The 26945-nt window shown below is 38.0% G+C and overlaps 1 protein-coding gene across 2 annotated transcripts in view; it reads left to right on the forward strand.

Moving 5' to 3' along the window:
- adcy2a (adenylate cyclase 2a) overlaps positions 1–26945 on the forward strand; it is a 77210-nt gene that overhangs the window by 48292 nt on the left and 1973 nt on the right. Inside the window, exons 5-23 of one of the 2 annotated variants that reach the window (XM_064344983.1) lie at positions 6833–6981; positions 7947–8058; positions 8651–8778; positions 11085–11243; positions 11671–11803; positions 12011–12208; positions 12717–12760; positions 12862–12942; positions 13137–13206; positions 13420–13517; positions 14002–14086; positions 15873–16010; positions 18126–18245; positions 19018–19202; positions 20568–20652; positions 24144–24302; positions 25019–25165; positions 25737–25844; positions 26577–26691. In XM_064344983.1, the coding sequence (XP_064201053.1) occupies positions 6833–6981; positions 7947–8058; positions 8651–8778; positions 11085–11243; positions 11671–11803; positions 12011–12208; positions 12717–12760; positions 12862–12942; positions 13137–13206; positions 13420–13517; positions 14002–14086; positions 15873–16010; positions 18126–18245; positions 19018–19202; positions 20568–20652; positions 24144–24302; positions 25019–25165; positions 25737–25844; positions 26577–26691 (2314 nt within the window). The remainder of the gene's footprint in view (positions 1–6832; positions 6982–7946; positions 8059–8650; positions 8779–11084; positions 11244–11670; positions 11804–12010; positions 12209–12716; positions 12761–12861; positions 12943–13136; positions 13207–13419; positions 13518–14001; positions 14087–15872; positions 16011–18125; positions 18246–19017; positions 19203–20567; positions 20653–24143; positions 24303–25018; positions 25166–25736; positions 25845–26576; positions 26692–26945) is intronic. The other variant, XM_064344992.1, reaches the window with a different exon arrangement.

Raw genomic sequence — 26945 nt, forward strand, 5'->3', positions numbered from 1 at the left:
CAACGCATCCCCACACCATCTCACTATCACCACGTTTGACTGTTGGTATGATGTTGTTGTTGTGAAATACTGTACTTGCTCTACACCAGACCAATGGGACCTGTGTTGTCCAAAAAGTCCCACTTTTAACTCATGGCTGTCTTCAGTCAACTGAATCATGGCTGTCTTCAATAGGCTGAATCTAATTATCAATTAAATTTGGTTGATTGAGTAATTGATTGATTGGGCAATTACTTTTTCACATGGGTGATATGGGCGTTTGATTACTTTTTCATTAAAATAAATTAAATAATAATTTTGAGATCTGAAGCCATTCAGTGTGGCAAATATACAATAATAGAGGAAATCAGAAAGGAGGCAAAAACCTTTTCACAGCGCTATATATATTTAGAATCCAGAAGTATGCATTCCATGATTGTGTCTGTGCTCAGGAAATTGGCCCTCGTGTCGATGTATTGTGGAGATGAATGTATAAGTTAAAGGTGAAGTGATTTCTGTGAAGAGAGTGCCTATGAGTCATGTTGCTGAACCAAGCAGTTTTTTCTGTAATATCCATATTGACTGTATAATTTCCCTAACAGAAAAACTACAGCAGACGGTGTGAAGCACCATTCAATCACCTCAAAATAGAACTTTGATGTCACTCCCCAGTTCCATAGCACAATAACCATATGGACATTTCTCTGGCATTAAAGTCAACTGTGTTGCTGTTGTGCTTTACTAACACCCATAGGTAAGGGCAGCACTAGGAGCTCATTTTTTATTGAAGGGAAAGTGTGGCATCTACTGGGGCTTTTCAGGAAGGGACCTTCCGTCGCTGAAACTAACTAAGCCATTCCGCATGCAGCATGCCCGATCACAGCACCGAGAGTTTGGCACTTTTCAGGGTTCCCTACCAAAATAACCACAATGACTCTCAGCCCTTAAAACATTATTTTCTGTACCTTTTTCCAACAGAAAACCCCATTTCAATAAACAGAATTTGCGAACAACTTCACACGTCCACACAATAAAGCCTCAAACTTAGGGGTTTTGCGTTTTTCCTGTCTTCTTCTTCTTCTTCTTCGTTTTCCTGCCTGCTTCCATCATCACAAATGCTCCAGGCCCACAAAGAATACGTCTCCCCATTGGACATTGGTACATTAGCCAAATAAATAGATTGGATACACAAAATGGACATTTATACAAATGCACGCTTTTAAAACAACAAATTTTGCGTTTGACTATGGAACTTCTTGGACAAGTGACAGACCAGGTGACATGAGGTGCTTAAAATCGCATAGCAGTTACCACTGAAATCATATCATCCATGACCCAGCCCAAAATGGCAAAATTTTGTTGTTTTTAAAACTGTCCTGAAATTCACAAGCGATATTTGTGTTATGACAAACCATCATTGAAAATATGTTATGACTTATTTTTGCACTGCTTTTCACAGCACCTTGATGAAAGTGAGTTTAACAAAATAAGCTAAATGTTTTGTTCAACCAGTGAACCTGACCAATCTCTGACACATTGATGCACTGTTATGAGGCTGTGGCAAGAGTGGATGTTTTGCTGAATTATATTTTATTATTTTTATACACTCAATCGTATTATCATTGCAGCAACACCCTTCATCAGTTCAGAGAACACAGCCGAAGAAGCTTGACTTCCAAGCCCCTTGCTGCCTGTCATCACTTTTATCACTTTGTAGTCATTGCACCAGTCATTTTATATTATTGTTCAACCCCCCCCCCCCCCCCCCCCCCCCACACTGCCCCCGGCTCATGTTTTCCTTTATGTCTGGAAGTCAGCTGCATACATGTGGGCTACAGAGTGCATCTTACTTGGATGGAAAGACTGAACAAATTACAAAAAGAACTTATTGAATATTGACATCTGAAGGACTAAATTGCCACTTTAAAGTGAATGCTGATTTTGCAGTAGGGGGCAGGATATGTAAATCCACATTACTTCCCATACACAAATGCTGCCCTTCATAACTAATCTGGTACGTGGCTGGCAGATGATGGGGTGCATTATTAAAGTGTGTATGGATCCAAAAGTAAAGACAATTCTGCCATACTGTATGAAAGTATTTGCCCCTTCCTGATCTCTCTATTATTGTGTATTTGTCGCACTGAATGTTAACACAGTTAACACAGAACACATTTATTAAATGATCATTTCATTCATTTAATGAAAAAGTTATTAAACACACATATAATCCATGTGAAAAAGTAATTGCCCCCTTTTTACACCTGGTTACACCACTTTTAGCAGCAATAACTGAAACCAGATGCTTACTATAATTAGTTATCAGTCTTTCACATTGCTGTGGAAGAATTTTAGCCCACTCTTCTTTGTTGAACTGATTTAATTCAGACAAATTGGTAGGTTTTTGTGCATGAACTGCTTGTTTCAGGTTCTAGTCAGGACTTTGACTAGGCCACTCTAAAACTTTCTTCAAACTTGGCCAAATTTTGATATCAGTACTTTTAATGGCAGATTTTGCAAGTTTGAATTAATGACTTATAGACAGTGCTTTGTATATTTGTACGTAAGTTGGCATTTTTTGTACAGTGAAAATGGGTGTGTTTTTTATTTTTTTGCTTAAACCAAAGACATGACAGTCAACGCCACCTAGACTTTGCATTCAGTAATAGGTAATGCAGTAATAGGTCTCCATCTTTTCCATGCTCAGCATTATACTTTCAAAGATAAAAGACATGGTAGCCTATATAACAGGGAAGATTAGCCACCTGCTGATGACAAAGGCAGCCACTAATCGACAAATTCCAGGTACAGTGGCAACCTTGCATTTGCAGAGGAGGGACAAAGTGTACCAGCGCCAATGAATGTGAATGAAAGAGAAAGATTAAAAACCCTCCCAATATAAAAAATAGGACAAAATATGACAAGCTGCCCAAAGCCAAATTTCCCTGCAACAATTACATAAAAAATAGCCCAATTACCCAATCTTTCAAAACTGACTGGTGTTATGTGGCTCAGCGAGACAGTCAAGTTGGGGGACACTATGCAAAATGTGAGGAGGCAGTCAAACAAGGTGTATTTCAGGGGTGCCCTTACATGAGGGAACTGTGTATGCCAAAAAAATACAGTTCTACAACAGTTCAGTGAGTCATCTGCGAGAACAAATGCTCTCAGCTAGAGGAAGGTTAAACGACACAGCCGGGTACGAAAAACTTGTTTATGAACTCAAAGTTCTCCACCCGCAATACTGGCATGAGAATTTACTATCGCTCTTTAAAGAGACTTAAATAATTGAAAGTCTTAGTAATTGTTTCAGAATTTGCAGCTGAGAAACAATTTGTGCTTTCAGATTTATCACAGACACATCAGGATGACAAGTTACACAATCCTTGAAGAATCTTTCCAGATTCAATTTCCAGCTTATGCTGAAATACACAATAATATAAACTGTTGATCGGATAAAGAATCTGCACACCCAGTTCTCAAGGCCTTAATTGTCTACTGATATGAAAGGGAAGCACAAAAACCTGCAAGATGCTGCAACCCTCCAGGACTTTGACACCCTGCTTTAATATATCTCAAATTTCCCCACATTCTCTTCAAAGAACAGACAAGGTGATTGATTTTGATTGCAAATGAAGTCTAGAAAAGAACCTCTCACTGACTTGTATAGGACCCCTTAGGCCTACGTTCTGGTAGAAGCTAAATAAGGTTTGATTGATCCACCTGTTTCAAGGGAGCATTCCCTACCTGTATGGGTGTATTGTTCCTTTGAACCCTGGAGGAAATAGTATTCTCTAAACATGGGGATTTCTTTGTGTGAATTGTTAACTGTCTATCTGCACAGCATACTGCTCACCGCACAAGGAGAATATGAAATGTGGTTTTATTGGACAATGAATTTATGGCACTTTTAAGGTGTTTTCATGTTGTCTTAATTGACAGGGTGTACATATCTTACAATTGTCATTCATCAAAAAGCAGCATTCACTCTTTGGTAGCTTATACTGGTACCATCTTAGGTTATATTATTAATACACCATGTTTGTATAAGTCAAAGATCCTGCAGTCATTACAGGTAGTATATTTATTTTTGATGTTCTGATTGGCATTGGTTTTGAACAGCGGAATATCATGCCACTCTCAGCACCAGCATGTCTCATTGGATGGACAGCAATGTAAGAACTAGCAAATAGGGGTTCAACATCAGTTCTGTGAATCGCTGCTTCTCAGAAAAAAACATCAAATTAGTCTTATTAGTTTTATTAGACTGCAGATTCACCAGCCTCAGGACAGTAACATGTCTACAGTTTGACGCCATAAACAAAGGCTGTTTGTGTCTGCATATGATGCTTTCTCTGTTTTAAGAGAGAGAGAGATCCCTATAGAATTGCATCAGGGAGGAACCGTAATCACAGTGTCTGTGCTATGGTGACAGGTCACTCTTAATTAATTGTCTTTTTATAGATGCATCCGTAGTGGCTTAGCATGCACTAAAAACCTTCCTGCTGCCAACCCCCCAACTGACATCCTGACTCTGACACTAAGACAGACTTATAAACCTAATAGCCTAAAAATCAAACTGACAATATCAAAGTGCAGTGGCTACTCCGAACTTACACTGACTGCAGGAAACCTGTGAAATTCATGATTCCAATGCTTATAAAATGTGGACCTTTCTGCCCTTAGACTAGTGCAAGTACTGAGCCATAGGTTCTGAGCCGCAGCTGTACAGTTCCTTATCAGGGTGAACTCGCAGCTGCCAAGCTATCCCAGTTTATAAAATATATGGGCAAATAATGGATTCTGATTTGTTCCAAGGGTGTACTATATTGTAACTTATTACTTATGATAAATGTGTTTTGATTTTTACTAATATTCTCTTCATTGTTCAATATGCTGCTTTCGAAATCAAACCAGTTGCAGGGCAACATACCATCTTTTGTGTTTTAAGATCTCTATACAAGCTGAGCACTTTATACCTTATCATCATTTACTACCATTTAGACACTTTATAGCAGCTCTATAAAGTGGTAGCATTTCCTTCTTTATCATAATCTGCCACCATTTCATAAGCAACTAGCTCCACACAGGGCAGAGTGCTGTGTTCCTTATCATCAACCATTATTTATCAGACAGCTCCAGACCAGCTGCAGCGAGGAATGCATTCATCATGCTCTTTTATGCTGTTTCCTAGGTTTACAACACTGTATCCAGCTGATATGCTGGTCGTGTCTGTTTAAACAGGTGTGATGTACAGCAGTGCTGTAGTATCTTGTACTGTAACACTTGGAGCATTTAAACAGGCCATTCTTTTTTCTCCAACTACTCTTTAATGTTACATCTTTGCATACCTCATGCATGCATGTTTCTTTTTTCCTCTTATCCAACATCTGCATATCACACCCTGATGTATTTAACAAGAGAGATTCTTTTTTTTTCCTTTTTTTTTTTTTGAAGGGTCGACGATGTGCTTTCTTATTAACGAGCTTATCTCTAATGGTCCATCTCCATTCATGGTTTTTGATCAAGATGAGGAACAGGACATCACTCCTCTAGAGACTTCCTCTCTGCTTGGTGTGTTTTAATCATCACATGTTCTGCTTTGCTCTTACTTCAGTATGCCAAGTTGTTCATTTAACACATATTTATATGTGCATGCAGTATGAGGAATGTTACCTCGCTCAAAAACCACAGTACATCATTTTAAAACAGTACTACTTACTGGCATGTACTACCTGCCAATGACATACAGAGTTATGCTGCTCTAGGTGCATTTTCCTTTTGAAAACCATCCATAATGATCTCATCAAGTAATTACTGGCAAAGGTTTACACACCGATTCTCTGAGCAGATAAAAGTGTTTTTTGTTCATATGTATAGTGTCAGAAAAGTTGGATTCTTTACAATTTATAGAAATAATTATACAATTATAGAAAATGATGCTAAATGAATGTTTGCTAAACTTTGTATGTATTAGATTATCACCTGCATTTATTTCAATCAAGGGAACTGAACTGGCATTCTATTCTATTCATAAGTTGTAGTACTTCCATTGAATTATAAATGATGCTAAATTAATATTTGCAAAAATTTCAACGCTTTATTTCTAACTCTATACCTTAAAAAATAACAATTTAATGTTAGATTACATTGCATTTCACTTGGCAGATGCTTTTATCCAAAGCGACACACAATAACAGCATAGTGAAGGTCATTGGAACTACAGGACACAGGTCAGATATGGTAGTTACAATTTTCATAAAGTACCAGTTATCCATAGCCATGAACATACACATATTTATATTGCATTTTAGAAAATAAAGAAGCTAATATTTGGATAGGCTACAGATAGCTTCATGAAAAAGTTATTTGCTTTACCAGTGTATTAGCTAGCTATGCTAGACCTATGGACTGCTAATGTCACTTATTCCATACAGGATACCGTGTTTACATCCCAATTTTAACTTAATTGTCAAGAATAGCTAAATACCACAGGAGGACACAAACACAAAATACCTGCAATAGCACTTTGATTTTCCCACACGCTCAGGGGAGCACTCTGTGTAAAGATTGTTATAACACTGCCTAATTACTTTTATCGTCTATATGGAATCATTCATATTGCTAAAATTGTATTTTCAACATCTCTGACCATCTCACCTCTTTGCTTGACATTTTGCTTGTAGGTGTGAAGCTCACATCTAGCTTTTTTCTCTTTTTGTGTGGATTTCAAACCATCCAATTTCCCTTGGTGAAGCAAAAGGGTATTAAGATTCAAGTTATAAATAATGAAATAAACCTTTTGAAATCTTTTTGGTTCCCCCTTTTTATGTCTTTGAATTTTCTGTTGTAGGAACGTTTGTTGCTGTCACTGCTCCCAGCTCACATTGCCAGGGTGATGAAAGCTGAAATCATTCAGAGATTACAGGGCCCCAGATTTGGCCAGGTGGAGAACACCAACAACTTCCACAATCTGTATGTTCAGCGGCACACCAATGTCAGGTACTGCCACCTACACATCCTTGCACAGCTGATGTACATTTTTTCAGCACTGTTTGTTTTTTTTCACACCATTTTAATGAAAACTTTGTAAAATAAGTAGTCTCACGTATCCTTTTCCCAAAATGCCCAATAAGGTAATTGTGTTTAGTTATAATGGCCATCACCCTAATTCCTCATGGTTGTGAAAGGCTGAGGCTCCACACGTTTCAAATGGCGTTAAGGGTTCTGGTGTTTGTTTTATATTTGTAGAGAACTGAAATTAATTCTACTGCTGACCCCTCTAGGGATAATGGGTTTTCAAGGGCTTTTCTTCTCCCTGTTACAAGGAGAGCAATGATGCGAGGAGCACACAGACAAGGCAAAGGCATGAAATGTTTTTGAAACAGTACCCCTACAGAGTTCCATTTAACTGCATGCTGCAGTGTCCATTATCATCAAATGCATATCATTTGGACCTATAAATCACTGGGAATGTTATGTGCGATAATATGAATGATAATGTGTTTGCCATAAAGTAAAAAACTATATTTACAATGTTAAGGAACATTAGCAGTGAGTTTCTGACAAATAATCTGGGACATTCTATTTTTCATATGGCTGATAAAAATGCATCAACCAAGTATATATCATTTGTGATCTCATTTAATTTTGTTAAGAATTATATTAAATATCAACTTTTATCAATCTACAATATCTTCCAAATAATTAAAAAGAACAGCCACTATTATTAGCTATATTCAGCTAGAGGAAGTCATCGGCTTACACTTTCATCAGTGGATCTGTATTTTTAATTACCTTTACTTTTTCATCTAGTTTTCTCATTTAGTGAACTAGATTTTAAAATTTTTTATTAATATGAATATAGCATATGAGAACTGTACTGCCTGGCATGTTTCATTTTGCCAAATTTAGGGAGTGGTTTTAGGGTTTTGGCAAATTTATGGTGTTTCCATCTTGTTTCATAGTATCCTGTATGCAGATATTGTGGGATTCACACGTCTTGCCAGTGACTGTTCCCCAGGAGAGCTGGTGCATATGCTCAATGAGCTCTTTGGCAAATTTGATCAGATTGCAAAGGTAAGTACCACTCTTGCCCGCAGCCTCTCACTCCAGCGAAGTGTACCCCTGTGAGGTCATTCAGCGGTAATGCATTAGGGGCGGGTATCTGTGCTCTCAAGGGAAATAAGCCATTTGATGTGCTTTGATGCTGGAAATTAAGTGAAAGTATCATGCTCAAAAAGTAGCCCAATCATAGCCATCTGAACTTCTTTTATTATTTATTTTTCGTTTATATTTTTTACCATCCAAACTCACAAACAAAGCTATACAGAGACTTAGTAGCTCTGATTTCTGCCTAATAATAAAGTAAGCAGGTTAAATTATTTTGTTATACAAATAAGATGTGTTATTTTTCCTTCATAAGAGAGTTATCAGCATTACCAAGTATGGCAAATCAAATATTTCTTTTTGATATTGGCCCCAGATTTTCCATATCTTGCATCCCTAAAAATTTAAAGGATGTCATACCAAACACCATTGATGCTGTACGTAGCTTTTCCAATGATTAGAGGCTTCAAGACATTAATTAATTTCCTCATTATTTCCATGCATGATCACTTGTTTTCCCTGTTTGTGTATAATAACACTCACACGGGTGTTTTTTTTTTAGGAAAATGAGTGTATGCGGATCAAAATTCTTGGCGACTGTTATTACTGTGTGTCAGGCCTGCCAGAATCCCTGCCAAACCATGCTAAAAACTGTGTGAAAATGGGCCTGGACATGTGTGAGGCTATAAAGTGAGTATATGGACCCTCTGTATGGGTAGAAATTAGTGCTACTAGAAATTAAATTTAAATTGCATAACTTGAATTTGTACTGTAATAATTTGAATTTTTTTATTTTTAAACTTAATTATTGAATTATTGCATTTAAAAATTTGAATTACATAACATGACTATTCAAAATGGACTGTAATGGTTTTAAATTGAATTTTTGAAATTGAATATGGTCTTCATTGCATTCGATTTCAATTTTAATTCCAAGTCAAAAATTCAAATTCAGTTTGCTTTCAAATTCAGTTCTTTGAGTTCAATTTCAGTTTTCTGCAATGCACATCCAGATACTTGGAAAAGCAAACAAGATAAGGTTCAGTCAAACACAAAACAGCGGTCAGCCCCTTAAGCAATATCAATATTCTTTCTGTTTTCTTTTGGTATTGTGATGGCGGGCAGAGCACATAACAGACCTTGATGCCAACAATTTTTAAACGTGGATGACCAGAGATCAAACTCACAAGTAAGCTACGTAAATCTAGCCACAATAAGACTTCCAATTTTAGGCTGCTGGTATGTATTTGCTAATTTTTTAACCAACAAATTTTAACTAACAAATTAAGTTCTTGTTGCGCTGTTTAAGATCTTACAATTCTGACTGTAGCTGATGGCTCACATTTAGGGAATTTAGAATTCTGAGCATATCAAATATCAATAGAAAAAATATTAGTGCCATATAATTTGCTGACTGCTGTTTGTAGTTTGACTGACTTTACTTTTTCAATGTACTCGGTTGTGTGTTACAAAAAACTGAAGCTGAATCTTAAGAACTGAATTTGAAACATATTGAATTTGATTTTTTAACTTGAAATTAAAAGTGAAAACTGAACACAATGAAGACAAATCCATTTCAAACCTGTGCATTTATTTCAAATAATAAAATACAAATTCAAGTTATGCAATTCAAATTAAATTTCTTCTGCCACTAATTTCTTCCCATACCACTAGCCTTTCTGTTAACACTCAAGACATGTTGCTTGCAAACTGTTGATAAATCTTTGAATATATATTTAATGTTAATGTTTAGGACAGTTTGTGAAAAACACCTCAAGTACTGATTCACAGTAATGGTATTTTTATCTTAGCTAATGTTATGCATTTATCAATGCAGACTCAACAAGCCTATTTTCATATACTCAAAAAGTTCCCACACATTTTAAAATCAGAGCAGAGCACCCCAGACACGAGGCACTAGTTTCCATGTATCTCTGCGGCCACAGGTATGGACGCTCAGAGTAAACATGGCATGAAATGGAAATAGGTAAGATAAGTGAGGAAAAGCCAGCCCATTTCTGAGTGAACAGAGAAAAGTAAATTGCACAAGGGATTTACAGTATGTCCCAACCAGCACAGCCCTCTGATATTTGTTCACATATGTGGCGTCCATTTGGCAGTGTGCATTATAGAACTTGTGAATGAATCAACAGAGATTTACAAACATGAGGCACCTCCATTTTCTGCCTGAAAACAGTTGTGGAAGCTCCCACAAACACAGATATGAAGAGCTCCCTGTTGGATTCTGTTACGGAGACAGTTTCCCAGTCATTATAGAACAATTATAGTTATTGTTATATTGTACTACCTGTTATAACACAGGCTTGGTTGCCCTTAAAGATGTCAGAAATAAGAGAGCGTGCTATTTAAAACAGTTTGTTCAGGGGAAAGCAAATATTTTCTTAAAGATCGTTAAAGATCACCTTTATCTAAAGTATCTGAGAATTGGCAAATTATTTTTATGCTCCGTACATTCTATTGATGTACCTCTTGTTTGTTTAAAGCTGATCCTAGCCGGTCAGACACATCTCTGAGCTTTATGGACATATCATAAACTGTGACGTTATCTGCACTGGTTTGATAGCAGTTTCTAATTAGTAATCAATATAGTTCACAGCGACATCTCATTTGAATTCTGTTCAATTTTATTTTATTTCAGTAGCGCTTTCTGCAAAGTCAGTGCCACAAAGATGCTTTACAGAAAACATTGTGAATGACTAGGCCTGACCCCCCTAAACATAGTGAGATAAATATTGTCAAGTGGAAAGAAAAACTCTCAAAAAGTGGCAAGTAAAATCTAAGAAGCCTTAGAAAGAGGCAATGTATTTAGTACTGACAAATTTATTTACGATGTATACTTTATGCATCTACAGGTATATATTTTCCTACTATCTTCTTGTAAGTATTGTTAATGTATTCCAATAAAACGCTACAGTATGATCATGAAGAGCAAAGCCCTAGTAATGTGACATACATATTTCTGTTCTGCACGGCAGGAAGGTGAGGGACGCCACTGGAGTAGACATTAACATGCGGGTCGGAGTTCACTCAGGAAATGTCCTCTGTGGAGTTATTGGTCTTCAGAAATGGCAATATGATGTTTGGTCACATGATGTCACATTAGCCAATCACATGGAGGCTGGTGGGGTACCTGGGTAAGCATGCTTGATGTTTGCACAACAAAATTATTGTCACTTGCTGCTTATTTAATTTCCATCAGTGAGATGTTTTTTTTAATTCAATATGTGCATATATTAACAGCATTGTACGTGATATTTGTAAATAAGCTAGAAAATAATCATTTGCACAATACCCCCTGGTTAATGGGAAGACAATTTTAAAAAAAGAAAAATGCATGAGGGTCATCTGTTCACACATTTTACATACTGTGAACAAAGTGAGCCTCATCTGTTCATTCATGTATGATCCTGTGAAATAGTTGATTGCCATAGTTCACAAGTGTGAGCCTGTGAAAAAGACAACTGTCATGTGTTGACATTTGGCGATCCTGTGAAAGATACGAATGGCTCTGTGTTCACGTGCAATACTGAGGAAGAGATGACTGGTGTGTGCTCTGGTCAGGCGGGTCCACATCACCTCTGTGACACTGGAGCATCTGAAAGGGGCATACAAGGTGGAGGACGGGGACGGGCAGGAACGGGATCCCTATCTGAAAGAGCACGGGGTCATCACCTACCTCGTTATCAACCCAAAGGTACCTTCAGAAATGATCCATGCAGATTGAAGGGTGAGCAGAGTACTATAGGTGCATTTTCTGCCTGTTACTAGAGGCTTGAAGAGGTTCAGTCACATTGATGGACAAGCACGATCACATGATGTTCTGAACAGTTGAACAGTTGGCTCTGATTAAGGAATGAGGCTTGTTGCAGTCTGATGGGTGTTTTACCTGTTGGACCTGCAGGCGGACAGACGTAGCCCACAGCACCACTACCGGCCCCGGCACACACTAGATGGGGCCAAAATGAGGGCGTCAGTGAGGATGACCCGTTACCTGGAGTCCTGGGGAGCAGCCAAGCCCTTTGCTAATCTACACCACAGGGACAGCATGACCAATGAGAATGGCAAGATCAACACCGCTGTGAGTGACTGTCTGAAAGAAGTGAGGAGACCACCTTGCGACATCATGGCTACATTAGCATTTAGTGTCCTCCGAAACTGTCTGAGAACTGCCACACATTCTGCAGAAAGTAGAACACAGCCTGTCTACAACCCATAGTTATACATAGAGTGAATTAGCTCACGTAGAGCCACATACTCCTAACGTTACTGGAGCAAGTGTGAATACAGCCACACATCCACACACAGAAAAAGGTGAAACATTGAAAACATGTGGCCACTTCTGAGAATTTCAGATCAGTTATAATTGCATTTTTAAAGTGTTGTGTTTGCCCAAAATCATTTACACAGCACTCAGTATTATTTATGACATTAATGTGATTAAGTATAAATACTATTTTTTATTAATACTCTTAAGTCATATTATTAAGAATGAACATATAGAGAAATGAGGACATGTGAATACATTTATTGTACTGTTAAAACTGTATGTGTCCAGTAATTCATCGGTTAAGTAAAAATGCTGCATGTTTAAATCGCTTTCCTTTCAGGATGTTCCAATGGGGCAATATCATTTTCCCAGGCGCTCAGAAAGGTGGGTTAAAGCCATACTTTCCCTAAAGTGATTTGGCAAAATCACTAGGATTGTAAAGTTTCGTTTTTTATTTCACCCAAAATGTTAATTTGTTTTCACAGAACTAAATCCCAGAAGAAGAAATTTGAGGAGGAATTAAATGAGAGAATGATTCGAACCATTGATGGAATTAACTCCCAGAAGTATGTATTTTAGTGCAAGATTGTTTACTCATGGCTAATATTTATTCTAAATATTGACTGCAAATCATTTCTGCACAACACAGTGTTTAATTTGCGATCCCAATAGAATAGCTTATGATAATGATTATTCACCTCAGAGAGGAGTGGGAAATCATTTTTCAGATTATGGATTTCAAAGGGATTTTCTGTTTCAGACAGTGGCTGAAATCTGAAGATATTCAGAGGATTTCACTGTTTTTTCACAATAAGTCTCTGGAGAAGGAGGTAAGCAATGGTAAAAATAATGTTTAATAATGATATGTAACATTTATACTTCTGTTTTTTGCTTATAATAACATTGTGTAAAATAAGTGTCTTGCATAAATGCAGTTCATGATTGAAATACTAGACCATAAATCTAAAATAAAATAGAAGTTTTCAATGATTTTAGAGCAAACAGTGGATGCTGCCTTAGACCCGGTTTCCTCTTTCCCGTAGTACAGAGCAACAACTTTACCTGCTTTCAAATATTACATCACCTGTGCCTGCCTGATATTCTTCTGCATCTTCATAGTGCAGATCCTTGTCCTGCCAAAGTAAGTGCCTTCCATTCACAAATGCACTAACACTTATTTTAATTTCTTTCATACAGATCCTATTGTAAGATGCATGTTTCCCCGAAAGTACATATTGGAGGATATTTCCAACATAAGTAGCTCAGCTGTCTTACAAGCAGTAATAATGTGATTGTACAATTTATTTCGTTTATTATTTTCAAAAAATTATATATTTAAGTTTTTATTTTTGATGATCATGCGGCAGGGAATGTGTCAAAGATATTGAAATACAAATAATGGTAGTATTGGTATTGCATATAGTATTTACATTTTTATGTCCACTGTATATATGTCTCATTAAATGTTGTAATGTTATATTTGAAATAGGTAATGGCTACTATACGCTATTCAAATGACAAAAAATATTTGAAAATAATCTCACCCTACATCACTGGGTTTGCCAGTTCAGAGTTGTTTTGTTTCTGATTATGGAGGCTTATTATTTGTATTTCATGTTCTGTAGGACTTTGGTCTTGGGAATATCGTTTGGGGCGTCGTTCTTTCTGTTGTTTCTGATCCTGCTTATCTGCTTTGCTGAACACCTCCTGGTGAGTAACTTCAGAGAAAGGTAGCTTTAGAGAGACATTAGGCACTCAGACAAGCCCTCCGCAGAGGGCACCGTAGAAATCAGCCTCAGAGAACACTTAAGAAATCAGGCAAGACATGTAATGAGAACACTATAGAAATCAGGCAAGACATACACATCGAACACTATAGAATTCAGGCAAGACATGCACAGAGAACACTGTAGAAATCAGGCAAGTAATGCACAGAGGACACTGTAGAAATCAGGCAAGACATGCACAAAGAACACTATAGAAATCAGACAAGACATGCACAGAGAACACTAGAAATCAGGCAAGACATGCACAGAGAACACTAGAAATCAGGCAAGCCATGCACAGAGAACACTGTAGAAATCAGGCAAGCCATGCACAGAGAACACTATATAAATCCAAGCCATCCACACTAGAAAACCTAGGAAAGCCCTACACATGCATGTTCGGGGGATTTGTATGATATCTCTGCCTCACTGCATTTGCTGTGATAGCGCAAGGAACAAGGATAAGGCTGCTATGCCTGGCTCTATGAAAATTTGGCAGATTGAGCTCTACGGTTTATTTTTCAGAACCTAAATTAGGTATGAAGCAATCAAAAAGAGTATAGCTTTCAAATTAATCAGATTTGCAATGTGTTTCCAATCAGCAATACTGTACCATAATTTAGAAATCAAAAACTTTAGCTTGAAATATATTCTCAGGAAAACTGTGAGAAAGTTTTTTTGTCAGTCAGCTCCTCTAGGAAATGAAGTTTAGCCCATTTATTTTCTGAATCATTTTCTGAAACCATCAGCTCATATCATTATGAACATGCAGAAAAGGCCTTGAAAATTACACAACCCACTTTCACCATAGAATCTCTTTGTCCTGAAAGAGACTTGCTTTCTGTCCTAGTTATCTTTAGTTCATCCCAGTTTCACAACATGATTCAAAGCAACTCCAAAACCTGTTCATATCCATTTTATTCACTTTTTATTACAATTATAATCACCCAAATCATGGTATAGAACTTTTTGTCTTTATCATAATTACAGTCTTATCGGTCCATCTTTATAGCCCTCATCCCTGTGTATACATTAGTACTCTGTGCAATCCTTTTACTTCCTCTCATTTTTAATTTGCAGTCTGTTTATTCCTCCTCTGTGTTGAAATCAAGGTTGAGGAATATTTTTGTCCCACCCTTGCCCCCAACGAATGAAGATATTGTCTCTTTTTGAACTACACGCTCATTCATCAGAAAATAACTGCACACTCATCGATCGGAATTGAACCACACACTGATCTGTCAAAAATGAACCACGGCCAAGCTACGCGGCCATCTTTCAGAAAGCAACCCCTAACCTGGTGCAGGAACAGGGAGGGTTTAGGGCTGAAGTATTCAGCATCTCAAAAAAATTCTGCCATTGTAAAAGTGGCAGCAATTAAGAATATCTTTGCATTGAATTATTATTATTTTTGACACAATGTTGGGATTCACACTGCCACATCATACCATGGCATTGCTTGTAAAAAAGTGATGCTGTCATATGAGGACACAGAGAAAACCGCCCATTTCCAGCTAGCGGCAGAGCTCTGTAGGGACCGGCAGAGGCTCTGACCCCCACAGACGGTGCCGCCACACAGAGACCGAATCGGAGCCTTGACTGCGGTGCACTGCAGCTCTTTTCCACTCGGGCTGGCTTTGGGATAGCGGGCCGCCGCGCTGACTGTCACCCCATTAGCGCCAGGAACAGTACGCTGGGATTTATGCCCTCCCCTTTCTCTCACTCTGCAGAAGTGCAGCAAATCAGCCTCTGCATCCTGGCTCTGGATCCTGAGATCATCTGGAATTATTGCCAACAAGCCCTGGCCACGGATCACCCTCACCATGACAACCACTGCTCTTATATTAATAATGGCTGTATTCAACATGGTAAGTACAGGGAGGGTCCGCAAGCTGATTGGTCGGTGTATGTGGAAATGCCTGCGGCATATAGGATGGCCCCAGAAATATAATATAACATTTTCACTTGCTGCACTTGCTCTCAGACCGTGTCAGTTCTCTGTCCATCTGTGCCAATATATAATTATAATGAATACAGTAACTACTCTTTCATATCAGAGATAGATCATAGAAATAGCAGGATGGCATCACGGTATGTTCCCATTATGGCTGGCATTGAACACACTGTGACTGGTGTTTTGAACTGTTTAGAACATAAATGCTTTCTGCACCAGAAAATCATTGTAGGACATCACTTATTTCTGAACATCCATTTCTTAAATGGACAGGAAATTGAAATTTTTCCAGATTTGCCTTTGAATAGTTACCTGGTGAATGTATGACATTTTACTGTGATGAAGGATGCAATTAACTATTTGACTTCATGGAGTGACTGGGGATTATTATATTGCCTAAACAGAGAAAAGTTGTGGCAATTATTCTGGCCCCGTTTGTAAACATTCTGTTCCAATTGACTGTGGAACATAATTACAATTATAAAATAAGCAGACTAGATAGATTCATAAATCACAAGCAAGGAGCCTTGTGTCTCAGATCAAAAGAGCACCCCCCCACCACCACCTCCCCTTACACACATGTACACAAATACACACACACACACACACACACACATTCACGCACACACACATATACACGCACGCACACACACACACACCAAGGGAGAGAAAGAGAGAGAGACTCCTGCCTACCTTAAACATAAGCCTGAGGCAAACCAAGTCTGAGGTTTTGGCTTTAATATGTATTGATTTCAGAATGGTGATGTTGTTTTCTTCTCACATTAAACTACAGCAGTGACATAGGGGTTTGGGTCATTGAGAGGGGAATTACGTTTTCTCTCAGGTTTATGGTTAAGTTTATTAATAGACAAGATTTAGCAATTAGAATAAAATACAGAAATCATACCCACTGGTTAAAATGAACTAAAAAGAAGACATTATACCAGACATTAATGTGAAATTTCATGGGGAAAGAGATTGAGAGAGAGAGATAAAGTAAGAGAGAGCAAGAGAGAGAGCAATAAGGCAGACTAGAGAATTACACACTTCCAGCTTCAGTACAGCAGGAACAAAAATAAATTAGGTAGAACAAACACATGACCAAGGAACAAGAGAAGAAAACGCTTCTCAAAGACTCAAACTCAGCTAAACCTGGAATTTAATATTCTGGCCCAGGCTGGATTATGCTGGGTTAAGGCAATGAAGGGGGTAGATTTCTGTAGGTAATTATTATTAGTAAAACGTAACTGAGCTGAGCACCATGATTTTAAGATGAAAATATTCATTACTGCAACCTCTTTATGAGGAGACCAAACATATGTTAGGCGCTAATTAGTTTAGCTACTGAATATCACTAATAAAAAAGGTAGATGTACCTACAACAATAGACCACATTTTCAGGCAAGGAATATCTCTACCATACAACAAGGCCAATTATAGCATGGAGATGTTCAGTTTTATCTGATGCGCCCCAGAAAATGTAAATTCCAAACTGGGAAGCCCAGGCACCCATCACTTACGTGAAACTAATAAGAAGCAAATTGGTCATTTAATTTAAATGTTTTATTGTGACCTCAGAGCATTTAACTTTAACTGTAAATGGTTATAATAATTCTGTTGTGTTGTGTAGCTGTGCTGGGAACACCAAATCTGATTGGTTTGAGTTCTGGTGCTTCTTCTGAGAGGTGAAAAAACCTTCCAGTCATGGTGATACTGCAACTAGGACAGCCAACCCATTAGTTTATGTATGAAGACCTTGGCATTTCTTAATTACCGAAGGCATTCCTATTAATGTAATGATAAAAAACTAGCCAGTTTTTACAATCTAATGCCAATTTCAGAGCATATTGACCCTCTCTCACATGGTGTAATCTAAACCATATCTGGCGTATGGTTTTGTTTGCAGTGATTGTCAAACAAATTCTAGTGGCAATGAAAGTGTCTTTTATTGTTTCATAAATGTTTGGTGTTGTGCATTTCATGTGATTTTGTTTCTTTTTTCTCATTTTTTGTTTTTCTGTCATTTTAGTTCTTCTTAGGGGACCCAATTAATTCATCCATCTCTCTCTCTAATTCATCAAATGAAACAATATATTATTCCAATGGTCAACCGGTACAACAAGTGGAGAAAAACAATTTCTACCTTCCTGTAAGTAAAACTCACCTGTCTTTTTTTGTTAATGTTCTTTCCATTTCAAATCTTTCTTGAAATATATAAACAGTTATGTGCTAAGTTGAAATCCTTATTAATTACTGGGTCTTAATCCTTTTATTAGAAGCATCTGTTTCCATAAAATAAGTCTGAATTACCATCATGATCACTCTTCTTGTGCTGTCTTTTAGTGGTTGTAGTGCTGACTTCTAGTTCTAGTGCTGACTTTAAAAAAACTTGGTAAACTACAGATCCCTTAAGGGTTCCTATTCAACTCAGTGTTTGCGAATATTGCAGTGGTCTTTTATAAATTTCTGAAAGACGTACTGCAGTATTGATTGTAACTATGTCTTTGACTTTCCCTTGTAATGGTTGGAGTATGCTATCATGCTCTTATCAGATAAGTATAATGTATAATGAAACAACCTCCAACTTTTTTAGCTTCACAACAGTTACAACTGAGCACTTTCTAAACTCCATCTCATGGTCTGAGTGCTGTATTAATGTCAAGTGAGGGCTTAATTTGGATCGATCCAAGGAGAGGGAGACTGTGACAGATGTGTGGCCATTATTTTCTTTGTCACAGGCTAATTTCTTCATGATTCTCTGTGCCTAGATTGTATTGATCTGAGAGTTGTATTGATGGAAACTGGGCAATTTTCCAGAGCTGACAGCTCCCTCATACCTTACCCCAGTAGCATGGATTTTCATTGAATCTGTATGCTTTTCTTAATAAAATGCAAATATTGAGGCATGTATCCTTTGTCAGTACTTCATTTACAGTTGTATCCTGGGCTTGGTGTCATGCTCCGTCTTCCTACGGATTAATTATGAGCTGAAGATGGTCATCATGCTGGTAGCTGTGGTGGGATACAATGCTATCATTCTGCAGACTCATGCTGCTCTACTGGATGAGTACAGCAAGTTCCTCTATAAAACAGAGGCTCTGGAAAGGTAAGTTGCTTTCTGAAGACATCCCATTTCGTCTTTCGCAGCTCACAAGTTGGTGTAATCTATGCATTTTTAAAATATATATATTAAAATATCTGAATGTGGCAATAATCTGTATATTTTTGTAACATTTTGCAATATATTCTTTCTGGTCATAATACATTGTATTTCAGTGTATTGCTGTAATTACTTACTTCTGTAAGGGGAAAAGATGGGTTTTATATTCACATTCAGTTCAGTTATCTATACAATGCACAATTGCGAGGGACATTGTTAGTGTATGCAGTGGCAAACAGGATGGTAATCATTTTATAATGAAGTATGATGAAGATATGGATGAGCATTGGCCATGTAGAGCACATGCCACATTTATTTCAGGTTAGCATTCACAGCAGTGCCGCAGCATATCATTTTCTGGCATTGTTTGTTTAGCGCTTCTCTTTACCACTTTAATGTATGACTGCCCATTATATCTTTAGCACAATATTAAATGGCCCTGCCAGGGTTTCTGCTAATGAATTCCTAATTGTAGCTAAAGGTTATTGATTGATGTTTTACTCAGAATGTAAGTAAATAGTAAACCTTTAATAACACCTTTATTTGTGCTTTTACATCTTCAAAATGAAATTGTTCTATGATACTAGAACATGCATATCGTCCTCGCCTGAGGGCAGTTTCTATTTTGTAATCAAATTCTTTATTTTACAGACAACAAAGAAAAGCAGACAAATCCATACCAATAACCACATGTACACATCCCATCCACCCACCACACCTACCCCTACACATCTGACTGGTTGGTTTTGTGAGGGATGGATTACCTGACCTGCTTACCTGTCTTCCAGACATCTGAATCTCATTGTCAGTACTATCTACAGAGTAAAAGGAGTAATACACACTCTCTCTCTTTCTCTCTCTCTCACCCCCCCCCCCCCGTTGTCTCTCGTTGTCTCTCTCTCTCTCTCACACACACACACACACACACAGACACATCCAGGCACGCGCACAAGAGAGGATTGTGTTTGTTTGAGACCCGAGGGACTGTCTGCCCTGATGGTATATAAATGTGTTGAGAAAGCAATGTGCCAACATAAAGTGGAGGTGACATTCAGATGTGACTGACGGCTGGTGCTCACATGCTTTGCAGCTCAATGGAGGGGAATCTGCCTAATCGAACTGTCATCTGGTGAACTGTCTTTGTATTTCTTCTCTCTCTCTCTCTCTCTCTCTCTCTCTCTCTCTCTCTCTCTCTCTCTCTCTCTCTCTCTCTCTCTCTCTCTCTCTCTCTCTCTCTCTCTCTCTCTCTCTCTCTCTCTCTCTCTCTCTCTCTCTCTCTCTCTCTCTCTCTCTCTCTCTCTCTCTCTCCAGGCCAGGTGTACTGAAAGATCTGAAAACTATGGGCTCCGTCTCTCTCTTCATATTCTTCATCACATTGCTTGTTCTGGCCAGACAGGTGAGAAGCTGCTTAGACCGACTGGTTTATTTAACCACGCTGTATCATTACCTCATTCATTATAACAGTAGGTGGTGCAGGAATAAACATTGCATTTAATTTTCGATAATTTTTGATCAGGGAATACAAGCCTCGGTGATGTCTTGTAAATATGTCAGTAAATTAAGTGCATGGCTGAGTGGTGCATGTATTTAGAAATGAGTTTGTATGCATTAGGTTCTTCTCCATTTGAACTATTGTTTCTTCATTAAACTGCTCCCACAAGACTAGATGTGTGGTGCGTTCTGCAGGCCAGCTATCTCTTGGTCATATGCAATTCTCCCCACACACTGGTGAGGGTCCAATTCATGTCATGATGCTTTTTCATCTATGGTCCCTTCTCTATCTGTTGCCCTCCCTGTTTTCTACCTGTGTGAATAAAACTAATTTTATATACAGTCAAATATTTGGACATTGACAAAGTTATTGTTATTTTAACTGTCTACCACATCATATTGGAGAAATTAAATAATGAATATGAGCTCAAAGTGCAGACCTTCAGCTTTAACATGAAGGTATTTACATCCAAATCAGGTGAATGGTGTAGGAATTACAGCACTTTTTATATGTGGTTCCCCCCTTTTTAAGGGACCAAAGGTAATTTGACAATTGGCTGCTCAGCTGTTCCACGGCCAGGTGTGTGTTATTCTCTCATTATTTAATTTACAAGTAAGCAGATAAAAGGTCTAGAATCGATTTCGTGTGTGGCATTTGGAATCTGTTGCTGTTAACTCTCAATATGAAGTCCAAAGAGCTGTCACTGTCGGTGAAGCAAGCCATCATTAGGCTGAATGAAAAAAAAATCCATCAGAGAGATAGCAAAAACATTAGGTGTGGCAATATCAACTATTTGGTACATTCTTAAAAATAAAGAACACACTGGTGAGCTCAGGAACACCAAAAGGCCAGGAAGACCACGGAAAACAATTGTGGTGGATGACAGAAGAATACTTTCCCGGGTGAAGAAAAACCCCTTCAACAGTTGGCCAGATCAAGAACACCCTTCAGGAGGTAAGCGTATCTGTGTCAAAGTCAACAATCAAAAGAAGACTTCACCAGAGTAAATACAGAGAGTTTACCACAAGGTGTAAACCATTGGTAAGCCTCAAAAACAGGAAGACCAGGAAGATTAGAGTTTGCCAAAAAACTAAAAAAGCCTGTACAGTTCTGGAACAACATCATCAGAGGAGACAAAGGTCAACTTGTACCAGAATGATGGGAAGAGAAGAGTATGGAGAAGGGAAGGAACTGCTCATTATCCAAAGCATACCACCTCATCTGTGAATCATGGTGGAGGTAGTATTATGGCGTGGGCATGTATGGCTGCCACTGGAAGTGGTTCCCTTGTATTTATTGATGATGTGACTGCTGACAAAAGCGGCAGGATGAATTCTGAAGTGTATAGGGCTATATTATCTGCTCAGATTCAGCCAAATGCTTCAAAACTAATTGGATGGTGCTTCACAGTGCAGATGAACAATGACCCGAATCATACTGCGAAAGCAACCCAAGACTTTTTTAAGGCAAAGAAGTGGAATGTTCTGCAATGCCCAAGTCAATCACCTGACCTGAAACCAATTGAGCATGCATTTCACTTGCTGAAGGCAAAACATCCCAAGAACAAGCAGGAACTGAAGACAGCTGCAGTAGAGGCCTGGCAGAGCATCACCAGGGAAGAAACCCAGCGTCTGGTGATGAGTATGGGTTCAAGACTTCAGGCAGACATTAACTGCAAAGGATTTGCAACCAAGTATTAAAAATGACAATTTAATTTATGATTATGTTAGTTTGTCCAATTACTTTTGAGCCCCTAAAATGGGGGTGGGGGGCTATGTATAAAAATGGATGCAATTCCTACATTGTTCATACAATATTTTTGACAAAACCCTTAAATTAAAGCTGAAAGTCTACACTTAACTCACATCTTGATTGTTTTATTTCAAATCCATTGTGGTGGCGTACAGAGCCAAAATTATGAAAATTGTGTCACTGTCCAAATAATTATGGACCTGACTATATATATATATATATATATATATATATATATATATATATATATATATATATATAAATGAGCACAGACTATCTTTCTGTCCTCCTTTCAGGAAAAAAATGGTCCCACAAATAGAGGCTAACATATTACTTCACCGGCTGTTTCCAAATGTACCTTTCCCTCTGGGTCAAGACATACAACATTATTAATGTACAGTTCCTTCTGTGAAATTTCTGGATCATAAATCATTGTTTAAAAGCAGGTATATTAGGATGGGGACCCTCTCTCTCTCTCTCTCTCTCTCTCTCTCTCTTTCCATTTACCTGTAGCCTGTAGTTCTGTAATTTACAATTCAAAAAGGGGGTTGGGGGGAGGCTGAGAATCGCAGTTTCTATTCTAGTCTTCTATCCCACAGTTTTCTTAATGAAGAAAGACAAATCTGTCTCCCTGGTGATAGAATGAGGATACTCTGCAAACAGAGGATCTTATGCTATTTTTAAACCCATTCTTATCTTGGTTTGTGGGCATAGTATTTTTTCATAATATTGTAGGACTGTTTTATTTGCAGTGTTCTTGTTTTGTGATCAAATCATAAATCAAAGCATGTGGGTGGGTCTGGCCATCAGGCTTCAGTAAGTAAGTAAATACTGTACCCTTTACAAACAGGGTAAATAAGTAAATGCTGTACCCTTTACGGAGAGGGTAAGTAAGTAAATGCTGTACCCTTTACGGAGAGGGTAAGTAGGTAAGGGCCCCTCACAGAGAGGATAAGTAAGTAAATACTGTACCCTTTACAGATAGGGTAAGTAAGTAAGTAAGTAAGTAAGGATCCTTTACAGAGAGGGTAAGTAAGTAGTAAAGGGCCATTTAAACACCCCTGGGGTGGAGGGAAGAGTTGAACACAGGGAGATGTGATAATGCCGGTATTTCACCAGCGTTTATTGAATAGTTGTGGGAGAGAGCTCACGGAAACAAATAAACAAAAAGGTCTTGTCCGTTCACTCTCACAGGATCCGGGTAAATATAACAAACTAACATAACAATGGCAAAAGAAACAAACCACAATTCAGCCTGTCCGATCATAAACCTGTATTCATTGCTGTACTCTTTATATTTCATACAGTGTCAGTGTACATAATATATAGGTATATACTGTATGTACTGGGAGACATTAGCAGTGGGGGAAGAATCTAGAGCAGGAAGAAAGAGATTGGCCAATACACTTTCTGTTTGGTGGAAACCTTTCCTGTATTTTCCAATTCTACAATTCCTTCTGTAAATTATAACATCATAATTGGATAATGTACATCATTGGATACCATGGCTAAATTGTTCCACAGCAGAAACCAAGTTGGGCCAAAGTACAACATGTAGGACTTGTTGTTTCTGTCTTGTTATTTCACACAGCTATGTGATCAGATGTCTACAGTTTCTTCACCTCTGTGTCCTCTTGTAACAGAATGAATATTACTGTAGGTTAGACTTCCTGTGGAAGAACAAGTTTAAGAAAGAATGTGAGGAAATAGAGACCATGGAGAACCTCAACCGTGTGCTTCTGGAAAATGTCCTGCCCGCACATGTGGCAGAGCATTTCTTAGCCCGCAACTGGAAAAATGAGGTGAGCTTGGTGAGGTGGGAAGTTAAATAAAACCCAACCATTGTATGTGTTCTTCTGCTATAACATGCACCTGTGATAAATGTGTGAAAAGCAGACATACATAGTTTCATACATTATCACAGGTGCACTATTGCCAATTTTCCACCACCCTGCATTATGTAATGAACTGCAAAATGGCACAATCAGATTATGCCACTTTTTTAATAAAGGGAAGATCCTTGTAAAATACACACAGAAGTACTTTTATATAGGATAGGTACTGAAAATCATAGAAAAATATGCTTTTATCAAAATACAGGGTGTTGTCATGAAGTTTAGTCCCAGAGAATTCTTTTTTGTTGTTGTTAAAAAGCAAACACTTTCCTCTTCGTTATGATCACATATACTGTATAAGTGTACAATACAAACTCTTGGAGTCAAACGGGACCGAGATGTTGAATTTCTGCAAGCTGTGACTTTGCAAACTTACTGATTCTTACGCCTCCATCAATTTTACTTAACCAGCATTTGGTCGTCTTGCTTCCTCTCTCTATCTATCACTATAATTTTTTGTTATCATCATTATGTTTTTCTCTAACACTTGTGAGGTGTGTGGGTCAAAAAAAGGAAAAAAGAGAAGTGTCAACACATCATTTGCTGTCTGCTACCCTGTAACAATTTGATGAGGTTTCTTGCTATGGTATGCAGTAGTGTTTGCTTTTGTATTTTATCTACAGGATCTATACCACCAGTCATATGACCTGGTCTGTGTAATGTTTGCCTCCATACCGGATTTCAAAGAATTCTATACTGAGTCAGATGTCAACAAAGAGGGTCTGGAGTGCCTCAGACTACTCAATGAGATCATTGCAGATTTTGATGAGGTATGTTATTTTTATTCTCATGTAACATCATGCAGATCTATTCTATATCTTTAAGGATTGCTTATTGTCATGCTTTACAACCACAATAATTAATCTCTAACTCTAAAATGTGTCCCTCAAGTCAACACACATGCACTAGTGTCCTAGCAACCAAACATTACTGATATTGAAAAGGCACTGAAAAGATTAATTGATATTGAAAAGAAAACATGTCCTTGGTGGTTGGAAATCTGTAGGTAGAGAACAATGAAAGGTACTTCAATCAATATGAGAACAACAAACAAACAATCACTGTGGAACAATGTCGCTGAAAGAACAGCTTCTCGTATGGCTAGCGGTTTAACTGAACACTTTATTATAAAACAGATTGCCAGCAGTGAATCTTCCCATAATGTTATCCAATTCAATCAGGGAACAATACACTGTCTACACACATGGTTGTGTCATATTTGATGTAGCTGACCTGCTAACTATTCATATGCTTGTTGTAAAAAGAAAGTAATGGTATGAATAACTGGACAGTATTCATCAGTGTACTATGTGTTTCTCCCTATATGCGGCTCCCTGACAGCTTCTCTCCAAGCCCAAGTTTAGCGGGGTGGAGAAGATAAAGACTATTGGCAGCACCTACATGGCAGCCACAGGCCTTAATGCAACACCTGGGCCTGAGTACACACAGGTATCCATAGAACCACAGAATTTCATCACCATGGCATCTGCTAAATCCATTTTCACCTAAGGATTATGGCTGACAGATCATTTCTTTATCTCAGAGGTGCACCACATTAAGCTGGTTGAAGCAGACATTCATTATTGTTTAATTAGAAATTATGAGCACGCAATAAGTTATTATACCATAAAATTTGTCATTTTATTACCACCAGTAATATAAAGATATGCTTTAAACGGGCAATTACCATTGCTAACAAATCTGATGTAGTGCAATTTCTTCCCATTAAATGTGGCTCTAATTTCATCTTCAACAATGCAGAAGAAATGGTAATGGAATTGATTATTACTGCGCTCAGTGGAGTTTAAAGAGCAGGATCTGAGATCCTCAAATATCATTGCCCTTTAATATCATTATTTTCACATGGTAGAATATTCCAACTCCCCAAAGCACTGCATCTCCATCCATTCAGAAAGGATATGACCTCCTATGATCCCTATTAATTGAAATTACCTGAAAAACAAACTAATCCATATTGAACAATATTGAATTGCTCCTTTGTTTTGTTCAGTGTGTATCAGCAGTGGCACTGGTTTTTCACTTGAATCCCACTTATATTTTACAAGCATAAATTCACATTAGAGTGGAGCACAGATGAAACGAGATGCAATCCTTTCTTCCACTTGAAAGAAATGATTGTATTTATTCACAATGTTAAAGTTTTGTTTGTTGTTTTTGCAGGAGCATGACAGACAGTACATGCACATCGGCACCATGGTGGAGTTTGCCTTTGCGCTGGTGGGAAAGCTTGATGTTATAAATAAACATTCCTTCAATGACTTCAAACTCCGAGTTGGTGAGTGCACTGAGCCAAAAATCTTCATTTTATTAAATCAGTGAGATGTACCTTTTAATCCCATGTCTGAGGTACTGTGTTCTACCTAATACCTTGTATTAGTTGTATAAATTAATTTGAAATACCACTGAACAGGAATGGGATGTACCATGAATGCTGAACTGAAGATGTGCACTGTTAGGAGTTAACTTGGAATTAACTGATTTAAACCTGCAGCAGCAGCTGCTGAAGTAACTTCCAGACAATAAATTAGT

This window comes from Anguilla rostrata, chromosome 1 (assembly GCF_018555375.3).
Source record: "Anguilla rostrata isolate EN2019 chromosome 1, ASM1855537v3, whole genome shotgun sequence".
Lineage (NCBI taxonomy): Eukaryota > Metazoa > Chordata > Actinopteri > Anguilliformes > Anguillidae > Anguilla > Anguilla rostrata.